Genomic DNA, 16,659 nt, shown 5'->3' on the forward strand with positions numbered 1-16,659 from the left:
TTTTGAACTGAGGTAAGGGATCTCATTACTTCTCCCAATGCTACTATAGCCATTTTTGATGCTTCTCACCCCATGTAGCCTAATCAAAAACACTAAACCTAATGTTGATTGTAGCCTTATACAGTATGCTGAAGATTACCGCATTTTAAATGAGATTTTTGTAGTTTTATTCCATGGTCTGCACTAATGAGGCTGAATGAAAAGTCTCTTATTGAGCATGGTGTAGAAGGAGAGTAGTGTTGGCCAGACAGGCGCTGGCTGCTCAGGGGGAGGGAACCAGGGGAGGGATATGTAACAGTAAAGGGGTGGGGGGTTCAAATACAGCTGTGCTTAGTCACACTTTCACGAAGGACATCCCTGTATCAGGGGTGAACACCGTTATCTTTTCTCCACTGCCTCTCTTCATGGGCTGCAAATTCACCGCTGCAATTAAGGAACCACGCCTGTTGCTCTCTAATTTCACTGACTAGCAGTACTTATACTACTGCAGTACAAGCGGTCTCCAGTGCTCCTGCTCTAGAAAACTTCATATCCATTAGAAGACTTTATATTTATTATTTTATTATCGCGAGAGCTGAGCCCACCTGCCGGGCTGATACTGACAACTGCTTTCGGGCTGGGAGGTAATAGTCCAGTCGGTCACCCGCACTTTGTCCGGGAACACGCACAATGACAGCAATGGAGTACTTCAAATTTTGTTTTGTGTTTTCCTGCTTGATGAAGATTACACATTCTGTCTTCTCTACTGATATACCTCAAGCTCCTGCGCCTATTCCTAAAGGTAAAACACTTTTTTGTCTTCTCCTTCCTAATGTTTGCTTAACTTAAAAAAGCGTATTGTCATAGCGCACGTTTGATCGAACACATCTTGACATCTTTTACAGCTGTCATGCTAAGTGCACACATGGTGGAGCGTACATCACTGTAGGCCTACATGATAGTGCTCGACACAAAAGATCCGTCTGCGGTTTCTCACAATCCTGCTTTTATTTGATGTTGTTTGGCAGCTTTCAGCCACGCCATATAAATGCACACGTCAGACTGTAAAATGTCAGTAAGAGAAATAACCAACCAGTTTGAGGCTATAGTCTTGGAGGGTTTCACTTGTTTGCATTTAGACTTTGAAAAAAAAAAAAAAAAAAAAAACAGACCAATCATACAGTTCTAAGGCCTGAATTAGACCTCCTATAAATCAGAATGCGCAAGAAATCCTTTAGTATTTGATTTTAATAGCAAACAAGCTATTATGTGCTTAAAAAAAGAGAAGTATTTGTTAACCTGTTCTAATTGAAGGTGATGGACTAGAGCCAACTGAGTGCTCAGCTGCTGAGGCAACCTATATGCAGTACATGTATAGGTTTATGCTCGTAAAGCACCCTGTTGTGTCACACTTTGGTTGACTTGTTGGCATGTCCCTGTGGCTCAATTGCTCTAAATTACCCTAAAATCCTTTCGGTTAAACACAGCTCTTTTCACACTCAGAGGGCATGTTGTAAAGAACTGCAAACAACAACATAAGTGGGTGCACATGTTTTTTTTATATATACCAGTGTTGGTGTCATAATTGCTGTGGGCTCATGTGTCAGTTATTGTAACTCTGCAAATCTGGTACTTTCTTTTTAATGATGCATTTTGCTGGGGGGAGGCAGTCTACTTTCAGGGCACAACAGCTGCCTTCAGTCTCCACAGGCTCGTTTTGTCCTCTGGTCTGGACTAACTGGGTGTCTGTCACACAGCAACCACATTATCTTTACAAGGGTTAATATGTTTGCTTATGAAATCCTTGTTAGTACACCTGGGAGGGATTAAATCATGAAGTAAAGGTGATACAGTTTGTTGGGATTAATCCACTAAACCTACTAAATCTCTCACGCATGGAATTTGAGGTAAATTTGCAGTAAATATAAGCTTTCATACTGTAATGACCATGCAAACTGTGTGCAATGAAATTTCATCCAATGACGTTAACATGTGATTATATTAAAGTGGTTTAACTGGGTTGGGTTTAATTTGGTTCCTGCTACTGTTCTCCAATATTAAACCAGGTGCCATATTTACTGTACAAAAAAAAAAAAAATGTTTTAATATTGCCACCTTGCTACAATAGTTGAAAGGCAGAAAAATCTTTCTTTTTATAACAATAGAGGCATGTCAAGTTTAAAGAGATTTGGTTTCTGTAGGAAAAAGGGTGGGTCACAAAACATACATAAAAAAATGAGGCCACTTTTTATAGTTTTCCCCAGCATTTCATTGCCAAATACAACAACATACACAGAGGTTTCATCAAATAACTCCCTCAGTGTGCAAACAGCTAAATGTGATATAAACTAGTTTTTGCAATTTCTGTATGTGCACAAAACATTGCATTACACATTATATGCCCACGTTTTAGATGTAATGCACATTCTCATTCAGAAGCCATTCCTTTTTTTCAGTCCAGTTATGCAACCTGTCCGGCTCATAACGTCAGAAACACTTATGTATTTACACTTATTATATGAGGTGTTAACTGTGTGGAATATCAACTTGATGAGTCATCTTTTCCCCCAAGTTCTCAGTCAAACAGATTTCCTTTCTTTCCTGAAGAAAGAAAGACCGAGTATTGTAGTAAAAAGTGAAGCAAATAACCGTTGACTTGCTAGCAGATTGTTTAAAGTACTAGAGACCCAGGCTTGAGTACAAGTGCTCTATCAAAAAAGTGACTTGAGTAGAAGTTGAATTGCTCTTTCAAGTATTCAACATTTTTTGTACTTAAGTATTGCAAGTAGTTTATTTTAAAATGTATTGAAAGTAAAAGTACAAGTATTGTGTTATGTAGTTATTAAAGAAAGCAGTCAACAGTTTGAATATCATATTGATTATATTATTTTAAATGTTTAGCCTAAAGGATACTCACGGTTCCTTTGGCTGTAGCAGCAGTACAAGGACAGGAATGTACAACACCAAAAAGGCTCAGGATGCTGCAAATGTTGGTATAATATGAAAATGGCTGGTGGATTTAAGACAAAAAATAATAAGTTATTGAATTAATCAAATTTGAACATATGTGTCAGTGGCTTGTTGATCTTTACATTGTTAGTTAATTTCCTAACCTGGCCTGGGACTCACATTCATACGGTTTGATAAACTACTTGGACTTTAACTTATCATTGCACTTACAATAACAAGCGTAGCTGTCCTCAATTTAGGTCATCCTGTAGGTCTCATCTCTGGTGTGCGTGTGTGTATATGTGTGTGTTCAGCGACTTTAGAGTGAAAAAACGTTACAGCGTACATTGATGTTAAAATGTATACAGGTTGGCAGGACAGTCTGAAATGTTTTGCACCGTCTTTCGCTGTACGTTTTGTTGGTAAATGTGAGATGTTCGAGTCACACACGTCTCGTTTTCATATGGGAAACGAGCTCTCTCTCACTCCCGCTTGGTCAGTGGCTGTCAGAGTCACATACTGATACAAAGTCTGGCACGTGGGACTGCTGGGATTGGTTGAAGTCACGGGAAGCTCCGGTTATTGGTCAAATTTGCGGAGAAGTTGCGGTGATTGGTCAAAATTGCGAGTCACACCAAATTCACGGTGATTGGTTGTAACGAGTAACGATGCAGCACATAAAAAATGTATCGGAGTACAAGTATTAAACTCATCGAAAATATGTGCTGAAGTAGGAGAAAAAAATAATACTCCAGTAGAGTACAGATACAGCCTTTTAGTACTTAAGTACAGTAGTGAAGTAGTTCTATTTCGTTACTTTACATCTCTGCTTGCTAGGATCATGCAGTGTTTAATTATTCTATTTTAGAACACCAAGTTATACATACGGTTTCAGAGTGACAGCCTTTTTAGGTGGGGCAAGGTGCTGGTTGTCATTGTGACGGGGAATTACAAAGTAGAAATAGTAGTTAGCAAGGAACCAATAAAAAAAGGCTACAGAGAAAATATTGCATTTAGAGGAAGCATACACATGTATTCATATTTACTGATTTGTGTTAAATGCCACCTGTGCGAGTTGATATGTAAGGAGAGTGTTTCTCTGTTGGTTCAGACTTTCATGCAGATTCTGATACCTCTCCCCCAACTCTTCCCTAAGACCACAATGCCTCTCCATCGGTTGTAGCACAGACGCAAACGCTGTGACTTAGCAGCAAAAAGGACCAGTGCAGAAGGAGGAATGCAGGGCTCTGCCCATTTCTCACCTATGTGCACCTTGCCAGTCTCTGTGAACAGCGGACGTGGCTGTTGGTTTGTTGGTTTTGGAAAGTTACAAAAAGTGGGCAGCCTAGACCCCCACTGTCCATCCACCTGAAAGGAGCCTTTCACTTATTTCTGACTGACTGTGTGAACAGCACTTCTGACAAGAGTATATATTGGATTTAGCATGTAGTTCTTGTGGTGAGTCGAAGCCATTGAGTTGCCTTCAGAGTCATTTTTACAATACCGGTGTCCCAATAAGTAAAACAGACAAGTATCAGAAAACCACTTCAACTGTTAACCTCTGACAGACATTCTATTGAAAACAATGTTTCTCTAGTGTTTTCAGTGTCCTTAACCCAATATTTTACAAAGAGACATTTGCTTAGAAACAACTTTTGTATTCCAGTTAAATTTTTTGGTGAGTGTGTGGGAGATAAAGATAAATGTCATTACGATCCGTTCTGCTCCACTGTTCTATGGAATATGAGCTATGGACGTCTTCAGATTAGATCTTTCCCAGACACCACTGACGTGTCAGCAGGGAGTATTTTATAGAGAAGAAAAGGAAACTCCACCTAAAGTTGTCCATGCCTTATATTCTGTATAATGGTGCTCTCTATTGCCTGTAATTCCAGTCTAACAAACTAACAAACCCTGTTGGCAGGCAAAGCCTGTAATCACACCTAAGTACATTGTCACTATATCACAGCAAGGTTGGTTCCATGACTTCTTTTTAGCCAAATATGTGCTGCTGTCTCGTTTTTTTTTTTTTAGCTGTCTGAGGTATTCTGCCAACTGTCAAATAGATAAAATCAGCAGGATATCTAGTGGACAGACAGTTCTCATGATGTAATGTCTTCTTCCATAAGCAAAACTGTAAACAGATGACATTTCAGCAAAGTTGTCAGGACTAGTACAACTATTCAATTGTGCGACCTAGCCGTGCATTTAAATGATGACAGTATGTAAGTGGGAATTGAGCAGGTGTTGATGTTTGGCAAGAACTGCGTTGGCTGAATCTTGAACTAATACAGCTGAGAGGGTGTACTGTTCAAATTGCCAGGGATCAAAGTTGTAGAACTTTGTTTAAGTTTGTAGTAATTTGTAGTTGTCAACATATTAAATATACTAATGCTGAAATATTTACTGTAACATACTGTACCAATGTGATGTTTTTAACATTTGTCAGAAGTAGTCAGAACCAACTTGTAGCTTTTTACTGGGAAACTTGCCCTTGGTTGAATCACAACAGGTATTCTGATCATTTTAAAATCTTTTTTTAAGAGCTAGCAATATCAGTTTGTATTTAGTAATCATTGAAGCCTGTTAAAATAAATAAGCTAGGTGAACATGCAGATGCCTAACCATGCACTTAGGGAGCAGCTCACTGCTCATCTTGAAAGCATTTTGAATTCACTTACCAGATACAGAAACAGGAGCCGTTTCAAAGAAACAGCATGTGGTTGTACATTAAAATGCTTGGCTCATATGCCCTTTTCAGGAAATAATATCAAAATATAATAGCTTATATCATAACATTGTGTTCTGCTTTCCACTCACAGCAATTTCAGCAAAAACTATTGAAGCACACTCTAAACCTAAATAGTTAATCTCTAAATGCATTATGTTAAATTAAATTAGGTGTGTATTCCTGTCAACAGTAAAAGATTTGAAGCTCTACAGTAACACCGGACTGTTGCCAACAGATGAAATGACTACTCTAACTGTAATCATTACCCTGACAACAGCACTGCATGACATAAACCAGTTGAAATTAGTTGTTTTTCTTTCTACATTATAGTTGCTTTTTGGACGGTAAAATAAATAAGCTATTCTTGATTCAAAATGATGTGTGACGAGACTATAAAATTGTTTCCTTGCCCAATGCTGGTGACATCATGCCACATCCTAGGACTGAAGTGCCTGTGGTTTGACATGACATTGTGTAATTGAAAACACAGGCTTTCACTGCAGATTCACTACACAGCTCATGTGTTATGGAAATGGTGTGTTTGATCAATTATGGTGACTTTGAAACATCACTAGTAAATAAAATCTATTGTAGTTGTGGACAGCTAAAAATAATGTCCGACAAACCAACCTGCAAGCATTTGTTTTTCTAGTCCCTTTTGTATTCATTCCTCAAATTTGGTGACTACAGCTAATTGCAAACACATGGAGTACTCACCTAGGTAGCAACAATGGTATTTCGTAGGCGAAAAAGAATGTCTGCAGGTCTAGGGGCTTCTGGATTTAGATATGAAAAGTGCTACCTCTGTGCCAAAGCTGCTTGCAGTTACATTAAAATTATAATGCATTCTAAAGCTGGAACATCTTTAAAAGTAACTGTAGGTTGGGTAGCATGCTATATTTAGCTGGGGTCTGAGAATTAAATGGATGGCAGAGTTGCTTAAGTGAGGACAGTTAAAGAAATGCATTGGTCTAAAAAGACGGGATGAATTGATTTTTGTGTCTATCCTTCTTAGGATTATTATTATTATGTTATGCAGGTCTCTGTGGACAGATAGACCTGCCATTTCTGCTCTGATTTAGCCAGTGTCCAAAATATGGATTGTGAGTGTGGCTTTACTTAAACACCGACTTCTTCAGAATGCTTCTATCTTCTCTTTGCTGTTGTGGTTAGAAAAATTATGCCACCAAATTATTTACCTTTTCATTTCTCTCCGCTTAGGTATTACTTTCATTTACTTGGGACATGTGTGACTGGTCTGCCTCCATGCGTATTCTCGCTGAGGTGACCAAACTATGTTGACATCAACCACACATTACATACCAACAGAATACTCTAATGTTGGCTTTCTCTACAAATTTCTTCTTATGCAACCTGGCTCGAAATTTCACATTACATTTTAGAGAAAACACTAGGGTGGAAAAGTGTATGTTACATTTAGTAATACAATGAGGGGTTTCAGCTTTAAAATTACTGCTGAAATTTTGGCACAGCTCAAACTGGGGGATTCCACTAGGCGTAGATGCGCCGCTGTTTTTGCTTCGTCCTTTGTCGTGCGTCATACCACACCCGATTGCATTCCGAAGCAGATTTAGTTGATTTGGTAATTTTTCCAGGATATTTGCTCTAGCTGACTTCCTGCACGGCCTGTGCAACGCCTCACGACTCCGTAAAAAATAGACCTAGCGCATATTTTTAGCGGAGCAGAGCGGAGAGCCGCTTCTGGGACGTGTTGGTGGAATCACAAGTATTGTCTTAAGTGACCGCGATTGCTCTGGTGGCTGGGGCATCGCCGGAACACAATGCAGACACACCTAGTGGAATTCAAAAGTAAGACCCACCCATGTAGAGTAATGCCTGGGAGTCTGTTACACTCAGCCCATTTAAACAATTTCTTGCAACTCTCCATGCACCCTGATAGTTATGTCTCCTTTCATTATTAATTAATTTCAATTACTTGAGTTAAAGTTAAATTTACATTTCATATGATATCATAGGAAAATCTCCAGGTTCAGGCATGGCACATTGGGTTATGCTAAAAAAAAAGTAGAATTGAGCATTACTGTACTGCAAGTATGAATCTGGACTTCAATAATTTCTCCTTTTCCCCCATCAAGGTTCTTGCTTTACCTGTAGATTAAAGGCATGCTCACTCAAATAGAATGCAAGGCCAAAGGAATATGGGATTTTAACTAAACTACTTGGACTTTCCTTTGCCCGACACTTTTTCTGAACACTGTTTACTTGGATGACCAAAATAGAACAGGGATCTGTGTTCACTGTCCAGGACTGTCTCGTCAAAGAGGAAAGATCCGGTTATCCTTATGCTCAAGGCCAGGGCACATTCCCATGATACCGCTTTCCGTTCTGCAAGAAATGCTTACTTAAGCTTAGACCCAGTCAGTGAATCACAACTTTTGCTCATCGAAGTGTGAAAGTTTACTTAAACGGCTAGTCCCATGTGGTACAGAGAAAGAGGGAGGGGAGACCATTTGACGTCCATGCCTTTCCTGGAGAAGAGTTACAGCAGCACTGTATGAGCTACATTCCTCTCCCCCCTGTGGGCTGTTCATACAGTAATGACATGATAACTTGCTGTTTACTCTGACTAGACTCTCATCCTCCAAAACCAAACCTGCCAAAAAACTTCTTTTGAGTGTTGCTATTTGTCTCTCAGTTATATTTCATTAGTGTGATTTACATTAAAAAATTCAATTTCGTAATAAGATTGTAAGGAAGAGATTTGAAAAAAGATTTTTAGCCTACTAGCCTTGAAACCAGATCAATCTGTCATGTTTCCTTTGCTCTGGCAGATACATTTGGCCTTCTCATATTGAGTCAGATTTCCAGCCAGCCAAACTGTCCAACTAGGCAGTGCTTATAAAAAAATTAGTCAAGGTTATGTTACTGTATTGCTTATTTTTCGCCTCAAATGTTTTTAGTAAAACATTTTAGAGTCCTGTAATTTGAGAAAGTTTGTGACCAGGCAGCCATTTCTGTTCCTGCTTCAACTTGCATATTTCGCTCAGAGTTACATCTTTTCATTGCTCTGATTGGTTGTATGTCATGTTTTGTTGCTCTGATTGGTTGTAGGTTTATTTAATTATGTCCAGAGACATTTTAGTCTGCGGTGACAATAATGCACCTTGGAAATAAAAAATACTATTCTTGTGGATGATGGACCTCGGAGGAAGCAAACAGAACAGTGCGAGATCATGATTGACCTTAAAGGCATACCTAATGAAATGTTGTGTACATAAAAATAAGGTGACCAGGCAGCCAATTCCTTAAGGAGGCCAAAAATGCCCCAAAAGCCATTTACAGATGTGCAGGATGCGCTACAATATAAGACTGTGTGATGGCATAAAGTATGGGTGAAAGTCAGTTTAAAATAAACTTATTTTTCAGTATGAAACCGCTACCTCGACAAAGTATGCAAGGTTGGTCACTTTTTGCCTGTGATCCATAGTTAGATGTGGAATTCAACAATGTTTCTCAGAGCATTGTGCCAAACTGATTATAAGAGAATTACTGGGTAAGTGTTGGAAAGCCCAATTAAAATCTACACTTAAAGCAGCCAATTGACAGCCCCCTGTTTACCATGATATACAAAGTATGTATGAGCTTGGCTTGGCATAGAATTGGCAGATAATAATTCGTACTTTGGTACAAGGTTTTCAGCCGTAGTTCACATGATGCCACAGTTAATTTCTAAGGGATTATTTCTACCAGGCATTGTGTAAGGTAAAGCCATGAAAGAGATTTTCCTATGTGTTTGAATAACAAGTTTAATGTAGTAAGTAAAAATCTCTGTCTCATCTCTTTTAAATCAAAGGTGGTTTGCATCCCCAGGCTGTACTTAACTGGGAGCTTGCTTGTTGGGATGCACTCATTTGGCCTGCATGTTTACTATGGGAGGAAAGGTTGTGGTTTCATAAGGTCAGGACAAAGTCAACAAGGGGTAATTGATGTGAGCTGTCAGCCTATTTTTTTCCTGCCGGCAAATGTCTCCCTGACATCACAGGCTAGTCAGTGATTTTGTTTTCAATATGCGTGCAAAAGCACAGGCAAAAGCACAGCTCTAAATAGTTGTGTGTTAAGGAAAATAAAATAGGTAAGTCACAAATACAAACAAAGCTACTAGTTATGATTTTAAATGAAGAAAGTTCATTGCAAAGAGAAATATAAAACATGTGTGCTGGCTTTAAACACATCATAATGAAAATGAAAACCCTTTTGCAATTATGTAAGCACATAATGTAATTGTAACTGCTGCCCTGATTAATAAAAACAATGCAACTGATCTGAGCTGGTATTCTGTCTGTAATGGAGTGGAATGGAAATTTCTAAGTGACCCCAAACTTTTGACCGGTAGTGTACATATTACATATAGAAAAATTAATAACCCATGCACTATGCTTCATCAACCCAAGCCAAGAACACGGACACACCTGTAACTCCCAATAGGCATCCCTTCCCTCTGTGCGCTGCGTAATTTGTATGTCTGAATCTGCCCAGTTCTTTGCTGTCACCTAATGCTGTTGAGTTAGAGGCTGACAGTGAACTATTTCCAACCTGTAACAGAACCTCTGTGTCAGAGGAGTACTGGAATGGCTATTAGAGCGACGACAGGGCCACAGGCTAGACTGGGATGAGAGAATGGCTAAGTCACATTGACAGGAAATGGATGGAAAAGAGCTGGAAGAAGGCTGCTTGTAATGTACTTTATTGTGGATGGGTGGGAGGTAGGTGATTTTGATTTTGCTGACAAAAAATAATTTAGAATAGGACCTAGGCTCTTGTATGCCATCAGGCTTTGTTGAGGTTTAAGTGTACAAATACAGTGAATGTCAGAAATTTCTTGTCCAACTTTTCAGCATCTATAGAGCACTGATTGTCCAAAATGTTATATATGTTATTATTAAGATATTTTCCCTATCACAACGTTTCCCTTCCATTGCAACCATAGTGGTATTGTATGACCACTCAGTTGTGGTGAAGGGGGTGTGCACCACATGAAAAATTACATGACAACAACAGCAGAGAGCAGAAGCCAGCAGGCAAGTGTTATTTACATAAACTTCTGGTGTACTTACAAACTTTCCAATCCATCGTTTTGCGTGCATAACCTATTTGTACTACTGTAGACATTTGGTATCATTTCGGGCATTATTAGTGGGGTAACTTACGAGATACAAACGTGGGTCCATTAGCCCCTGCGCTAAGCTATTCAGCTGATAACGCTACTCTACGCCAACTCTCCCAATGTTCGACCCAGGTGAAAAAAGCTTCTGGGGGGGTATTTGGCTCGAGGTCATGGTGCAAAGGACCCTAGGGTGAAATTACTCTGAACCATCACTTTAACCCCAAGCTGCCCAGTGGCCAGCAGATCAGACTGTAGTTGTACTGGGCAGCTTCCAGGTATGAATGTGTAACTGTGTGAATGTGACAGGTTGTCGTTGCAAATGAGAATTTGTTCTCGATTTACCTGGATAAATAAAGATTAAAAAAAAGTAAACTTATGGGGTAGAGTGCACTTTTGGGTTATTTTATAGGGACCCTTTATAGGGCCCTGTTATGTTCTCTTTCCTACTTCCATACTACTTCCTACTTGCCAATGTCCAATAAATCATTAACAAGGGTTTAGTGGAACATAGTGCTGTATATTAAATAGAAGGCAGATTGGCCCTTGAAACATGAAAAGCAGGATTAGTACTCAAGTGGTCCTATTAAACCATATTAAAATGTCATTAACTTTTTGTTGGCCTGTCTGACTCTGAGCGCAGAACATTTTGCACATTTTAAAATGATCTTTTGGAAGCTGGAAACAAATTAGTAGTCCTCCTTTATGCAACATTAGAGCTTGATGAACTAGATCTAGAGATCCAGGGCACCTCCCTCCTTGGCTCACAATCACACCTTGTGGCCTTTCTAATCAAGGTTACCCCCAGTTGGTTTTAAAAAACATAATAGGACAAGTGAAAACTAGCTTAGTGGGTGTTGTCTGCCTCTCTTTAGCTTGAGGCTATGGTGCTAATTTGTATTTAGTCTAACACATCCTCAAACCTCAGACTTCAGCACTTGTGGCCACTGGAAATGTCCTGTAGGTTTGTGGGAGTTGTTTTAACCCGAGAAGAAGGAAATGATTGAATCCAGGTTTAAAAATATAATAAAATCAAAACTACTGTAGATGTTCCTAATTTGAGATGTAGGTTTAGACTGTTAAACCAAATAGCTACCAGTTTGTTGACATAGGTCTGAGGTTTACAAGAAACTTGGTTCACAGAATTGGGGATCTCAATACTTATATATAAGCATCAAACACTACATATTTCTGTGGATATCCTTCAATGTAAACCAAGAATTTTCTCTAAATTCACAACTTAAAATGCCACAATTTCCAGCTGCAAGACTACATCCGCACATCCCTATAATTTTGTAGCCAAAAAATATGTAATGACTTTATAAGTCACATAAGTAAGGTTGTGGAAATGTTTTTCTTTCTTTTGCAGAAAAATTGCTTGTCCTAACTGTTGCAACAGAGAAAACAGATGGGTTCCTCCGCTTTATGCAATCTGCAAACTATTTCAACTACACTGTGAAGGTAAGATTGTCTTCATATTTAAAAAAAAAAAATGCTCACAAATGTGTAGTTTGTAACAATGCCCCCCTCTCTCACTCTCACTCACACACACACACGCCAAATGTTTTCAACAACACACACTTAGGATTGATAAGGCCTGTTAAAGAAAACAACGGACTGCATCAAGCTGCAAAAACATCCATCTTAAAAGGGAAACTCCTCAATGTGGGTCCAGAATTCCCCTCTGTGGTTGAAGCAGAGGTCAGCGTTAGTGCACCGCCCGCATTTGAATGGTCCTTGCCTTTCTGTGAACCTGCTGCACCTGTGTGTATTATATACAGAGGTGTCAAGTAACGAAGTACAAATACTTTGTTACCTTACTTAAGTAGAAATTTTGGGTATCTATACTTTACTGGAGTAATTATTTTACAGCATACTTTTTACTTCTACTCCTTACATTTTCACGCAATTATCTGTACTTTCTACTCCTTACATTTTAAAAATAGCCTCGTTACTCATATTTCAGTTCGGCTTGTTTTCATTCAGGCTTGTCATGTTAAAAAAAAACACACACAAAAAACCCTATCCAGATCGCTCCATCCGGATAGAGTGAATTTGATTGTGGTTGGATGAGAAGTATAAACATAGTCATTCTGACACCCTATTGGTTTGTACGCGATCCATCAAACCTGCACAGACCCGGTGCTAATACGCCACCGGTGCTTTAACGACCGTTATCTACCGGACCGAATAGCAACGCGGATTTCGGTGCCTTATTTAGGTGCCACTTAAATGCCTGCGCTTCTCTCTGATGCTCCGAAAACGGACGTTAGAGGGAACTGAACATCGCCGCACGGGACGCTAGTTAACACTACAGTTGGCAGCAGCTAACGTTAGCCTACGGTTAGCTAGCAGCTGGAGTAAACACGGTTAAAATGCTGAGAGCTAAACGGTGTAAAGTGTGTCTGTATTTCACTGGAGAGGATTGTAACACCAGACTGTAGCTGCCGTTGTCTGAAAAACACAGAAGAGATGTGTCACTTTTTTCAGCCCTTCTGAGTTTGCAGGTATGATTTTAATATAACATTATTATAGTCATATGATTTTGTCCTAACGTTTTGGGGTTAAGCTGTTGTCCTTAATGGCATTGTTTCCCCCTTACATCAGGGGTCTTCAACGTTTTTTAAGCCAAGGACCCCTTAACTTAAAGTGAGATGTAGCAGGGACCCCCTACTACATATTGTATGAAATTAAGTTGCATATTAAACTGGGCCTACAATAACAGTTAGGGCAACCTAAAGCGTTCTTACATACCCTTTTTTCATAAGCTATTAAAATATTAATTGTTGGCATGATTTTATAAATCATATTTTAATGTTACATACTGTATGTGACATACTGTATGTGGCACAGTAAATCTAGGATTAACTGTATCTGTGGGCTGATATCTTAGGGACTACCTTACCTATAGGCCAGTAAGCTTATCATCAGTGGGAATTTATGTTTGCTAATAATATGTTGGAATTATGTTAAGGCATTTTAATTTTAAAAGACTCAAAGATAATAAAAAGACTCAAACATTTACAATAATTTGGAGGGCCCCTGCAATGACTTTGAGGACCCCTGTTGAAGATCTCTGCTTTACATTACTTTTACTTTTATACTTTAAGTAGTTTTGAAACCAGTACTTTTACACTTTTACTTAAGTAAAAAGCTTGAGTTGATACTTCAACTTCTACAAAAGTCTTTTCAAACCCTAGTATCTATACTTCTACTTGAGTAATGACTGTGAATACTTTTGACACCTCTGATTATATATATCTTGCAGATTGCATACTGGCAAGCTACTTTGCTAGCCTTTTTTGGCCCTTACTGAGACTTTTCTAAATAAGAGTTAATGTTGTCAATTTCTCGTTATTCTTTGCTTGGTTATTTTGTTTTTCTGGGCTTGGTGTGCACTTATCTTTGTTCAGCAAACCCAATGAGACTACATTGGTAAACAAAGAATAACAGGGCACTGATGATCTGACTGAAACTCAGGCGTTTCCTCAGTACCGCAGGAAACTCAGCCCATGTGGATTATCAGTATGAAGCTGCCTTAAACTCAGAGCCCCACACCAAAGAGTTTGCTCACACTGTTATCTACATCTCCCCCAACAGCCCTGTGTTTTTGTTTTAATTCACAGTTGTGTTACAAAACAGTCCGATTGTGTGGAAGTGTATTTTGGCAGCATTTACACACATGAACTTATAAAATGCGGCATTCACCACTGGGTGAAAAGGGTAACAACAACAATTGGCCTATTTTCCACAGCAGCTTATTTATATTCTATATTCTTACTGGACACATCTTACTCTGCCCTATTCTAGAAAAATGTTGCTCCCGCTGGTAGAATTGCCAACTAGTTTTTAAGAGATAAAAAATGAAGGCTGAAAAATGACTGAAGGAAAACATTTTTACAGTGCTGCTGGGCTGCCTTCTGATGAAGTTTTGTGTTAAGCCAGCTCATGTTGGGCTCTACAACTTCATGTGTTCTGTCTCAGGTGTTGGGAATGGGAGAAGCATGGAAGGGTGGTGACGTGGGTCGTTCTATCGGTGGAGGCCAAAAAGTCAGACTTCTGAAGGAGGCCATGGAGGCACTGGCTGACCAGGAGGATCTTCTTGTCCTTTCTGTGGACAGGTATGTTGATGAAGACAGACAGACAGACAGACAGTTTAGCTTTTTTTGTTTTATTTAGCTCTACATGATATGATTTTACCATTGTCGTGGTAACTTCAAACCAACACTACTTTTCCTTTGTAGTCTGACTTTTCTTAATAATTCAGATTCATAGCAAATATATCTCAAAATCTAAATTAACCTTTTGTTCAGTGATCCGCTGTGGATGGATTATTTAAATATTCACTGACTATATTCCTTGAAAAAGACATTTTACTTTAAAATACTGTAGAAAGGTGAAGTGCCTCATTCTGATTTCATGTTTGCAACCAACATAACAAAGAAAAGCCTAGGCTATGTGTTGCTTTTCATAGACATTGAGCTTTGTTTCAATTAAGCTTTAATATGAAATATAATAAGACATTATTATATATATATATATATATATATATATATATATATATATGAAGACATAGAAGACATTTCCATAACAAAAAAGCAACGCAAAACACCTTCAATTGCTGTGTAGATGTATGAATTAGAAATTAAACTAATTTTCAGAATGACAGACTAATAATTGCTATGAAAGCGATGCCTCCTCAGTAAGAGGAGCTTCTGCACATTTCTGTAGCTCTAAAATGCCCTCTACTCATTCATGTAAAAGGCATTATTACAGAGCATCGGCCAATATATGAGGAGAGTAGTTGTTACATGCAGGTAGCTGAATTAAGAGTTTTCAAAGCCGATGGAAATTTTCACTGAGTTAATGTGAGTGGGTTAGAATAATAACAGCTTTGCAAAAGCCATATTTCCTCAAATGGAGCAGAAGATGTCAATACTTAGTGCACCATGTCACATGAATAATGGATGCTATAATTGCTGTGCAACGTTGTCACGCCCTTAAAACAGGTAATTTGAATGTTGTTGTTTTTTTTTAGGTTTTTTTCTTTTAGAGCAAAAGATTGTAGTGTAATAAACTGCATCTTCAAGTGTATTTTTAAATCTATAATCTTGCTGGGCCACCTTCGTTGTTTTCACAGGGTCTGATTCAGTCACTCATAGCCTTACAGTACATTTTGTCCTATATGTAATTCACTTACTGAAATTCATTCACTGTGTTGTTGAGCTTTGTGCTGAACGTCCCTAAATGAAAAGAAAATGAATGCATCCAATTCAAAAGCCAAGCCTTAAATGAAGACTTCAACTGTCATTCACATCCAGAACCTTTTCAGTCACTCTATGCAATTTGGAATTGGTAGACATTTTTCACATATAGAAATTACTTTTGGGCTTCAAAATAAAAAAAATATTTTTCTTCTTCTTTTTTTTAAGATTAATTTTTGGCCATTTTTAGGCCTTTATTTGACAGGACAGCTGAAGACATGAAGGGGGGAGGGGAATGACATGCAGCAAACGACCACAGGTCGGAATCGAACCCGGGCCCGCTGCGTCGAGGAGTGAACCTCTATATATGGTCGCCCGCTCTACCAACTGAGCAATCCGGGCGCCCCAAACTACACAACCTTGTAATGCCAGTATAAAAAGAAAGAATTCTCACTGGTGCACATTTTAAGTTTGCTCCTGTTTTGTGGGTGTGACCAGGGTTAAAGCCACTACATCCTTAGTAAAAACCCAATGGAATGGTGACACACTATGGAGTGCATTGTGCATCATTAAACATGTATTAAAACATTGGCTATTAGTGTTCAGTTTATTACCTAAAAAGGACACAAAGCTGCATCACATGCAACACAACG

The 16,659-nt window shown here is 38.8% G+C and overlaps 1 protein-coding gene across 1 annotated transcript in view; it reads left to right on the top strand.

Moving 5' to 3' along the window:
- The first annotated feature begins 323 nt into the window (after positions 1-323).
- plod2 (procollagen-lysine, 2-oxoglutarate 5-dioxygenase 2) overlaps positions 324-16,659 on the top strand; it is a 34,385-nt gene continuing 18,049 nt past the window's right edge. Inside the window, exons 1-3 of the mRNA XM_028569132.1 lie at positions 324-781; positions 12,172-12,263; positions 14,787-14,923. Coding sequence (XP_028424933.1) covers positions 670-781; positions 12,172-12,263; positions 14,787-14,923 — 341 coding nt within the window. The 5' untranslated portion in view covers positions 324-669. The remainder of the gene's footprint in view (positions 782-12,171; positions 12,264-14,786; positions 14,924-16,659) is intronic.

The sequence above is a fragment of the Perca flavescens genome, chromosome 22, assembly GCF_004354835.1.
Source record: "Perca flavescens isolate YP-PL-M2 chromosome 22, PFLA_1.0, whole genome shotgun sequence".
Taxonomy (NCBI): domain Eukaryota; kingdom Metazoa; phylum Chordata; class Actinopteri; order Perciformes; family Percidae; genus Perca; species Perca flavescens.